General features: G+C 18.4%; 1 protein-coding gene across 2 annotated transcripts in view; it reads right to left on the reverse strand.

Annotated features, from left to right (window-relative positions):
- The window catches only part of PRSY57_0617400 (hypothetical protein), a gene marked incomplete at both ends in the record, with an annotated part of 7,496 nt that extends 6,033 nt beyond the window's left edge, over nucleotides 1–1,463 (reverse strand). The window contains 5 exons of one of the 2 annotated variants that reach the window (XM_020114616.1): nucleotides 185–287; nucleotides 427–575; nucleotides 725–858; nucleotides 995–1,120; nucleotides 1,375–1,463. In XM_020114616.1, the coding sequence (XP_019970688.1) occupies nucleotides 185–287; nucleotides 427–575; nucleotides 725–858; nucleotides 995–1,120; nucleotides 1,375–1,463 (601 nt within the window). Of the gene's footprint in view, nucleotides 1–184; nucleotides 291–426; nucleotides 576–724; nucleotides 859–994; nucleotides 1,121–1,374 lie in introns of both variants that reach the window. The other variant, XM_020114617.1, reaches the window with a different exon arrangement.
- Between the last annotated feature and the right edge of the window lie 73 nt (nucleotides 1,464–1,536).

The following is a 1,536-nucleotide window of genomic DNA, read 5'->3' on the forward strand; positions in this document are numbered from 1 at the left end:
AAGAAAAAGAAAAAGAAAAAAAATTAGACATTAGCAATGTTGATGGTATATATGTTATGTACATATTCAAAATATTTCGTATCATCATAAAAAAAATTGATACATATTAAATGGATATATACAAAATAGGGTTTATATAAATACATATACTTTCTTTCTTTTTTTTTTTTTTTTTTATTAATACTTTTGAGTATATTAAGAATGATGTTTTTAACGTATGTCCTAGTTATTATATCATTAAATTTGTATAGCCTCAATGATTCTGTATATAACGGAAATTTCATACTCTTCTTTAAAAAATAAAAGTAAACATGATTAGATGAGAAAAGAAATAATAATATAATAAACAACATAATATATATATATATATATATATATATATATGTCCATTATGTATAAAGGTATGCACATTTTAAAAATATTTACTTCGTTAAAAAAGAACTTGGAGGTATGATAATTCAAAAAAAAAGAAATTGATTTAATCATTGAAATATAATATGGCATAATTTCATCATCTTGATAAATAAATGTGGTATAAATTAAATTGTTTATTTTGTTGTTGCTGAATATATAATCTGTAAAAGAAGAAATAATAAAACAGAAAATTAAAGAAAAAAAAAAAAAAAAATGAAATATGATAAATATGCAATATAAATATGTATATGTAAATATGGTTGAATTATTAATCTTTTCTAGTTAATCTATTATATATATATAATATTACATAAAGATATATCCTTTTGTATGTTTTGTATTAACATAGTAAGAGACTGATATATTTGTATCCTGATATTCTTATTTATTTTCTGCTTCAGTAAATAAATGAAGTGATTAAAGATGTTGTCCTCACAAAAATATCTTCAAAAGGGAAAAAAAATATAAATATATAGATATATATATATATATATATATGTATGTATATTATATATGTATAACAAATTTTACAACACAACATTTCAACGAAATGAATTTCTTTTTTTTTCTTATAACGTACTGAAATATTTGATCATCATATTTGTCTCCCCATATTGTTATTTGAGTAATTTTTCTTATTAATTCTATGAAGTTATTTACATTCACATTGTTCAGGTTTATTTTCACCAACTTTTCAAAGTAATACCTAAAATAAGGTATAAGAATTATGAAATGAAAAAAAAAATATATATTACACTTATAATGTTTTTATATAATTGTATGTAAGTTCGAACAGTATGTTTCATATGTACACAATGAAGAAAGAACACAAAATGTGTTATTTTATAAAAAAAAAAAATATATTAATAATAATAATAATAATAAATAAATAAAAATGCAACTACTTTCACGTGGTTTTTCTTTTTGTTTTTTCTTTGGAAGGAGATAAAAAAATATTACCTTAAATCTTCGTGAGTATATATTTCTTTTTCATTTTTAAAATTTTTTAATTTATCATCAATATTATTGAAATTAAAAACATTCCACATAATTACAAAAAAGAAGATATTCAAACAAAAACAAAAAAAAACAAAAAAAAAAAAAAAAAAAAAAAAAAAAAAA

This window comes from Plasmodium reichenowi, chromosome 6, assembly GCF_001601855.1.
Source record: "Plasmodium reichenowi strain SY57 chromosome 6, whole genome shotgun sequence".
In the NCBI taxonomy this organism is placed as follows: Eukaryota; Apicomplexa; class Aconoidasida; order Haemosporida; family Plasmodiidae; genus Plasmodium; species Plasmodium reichenowi.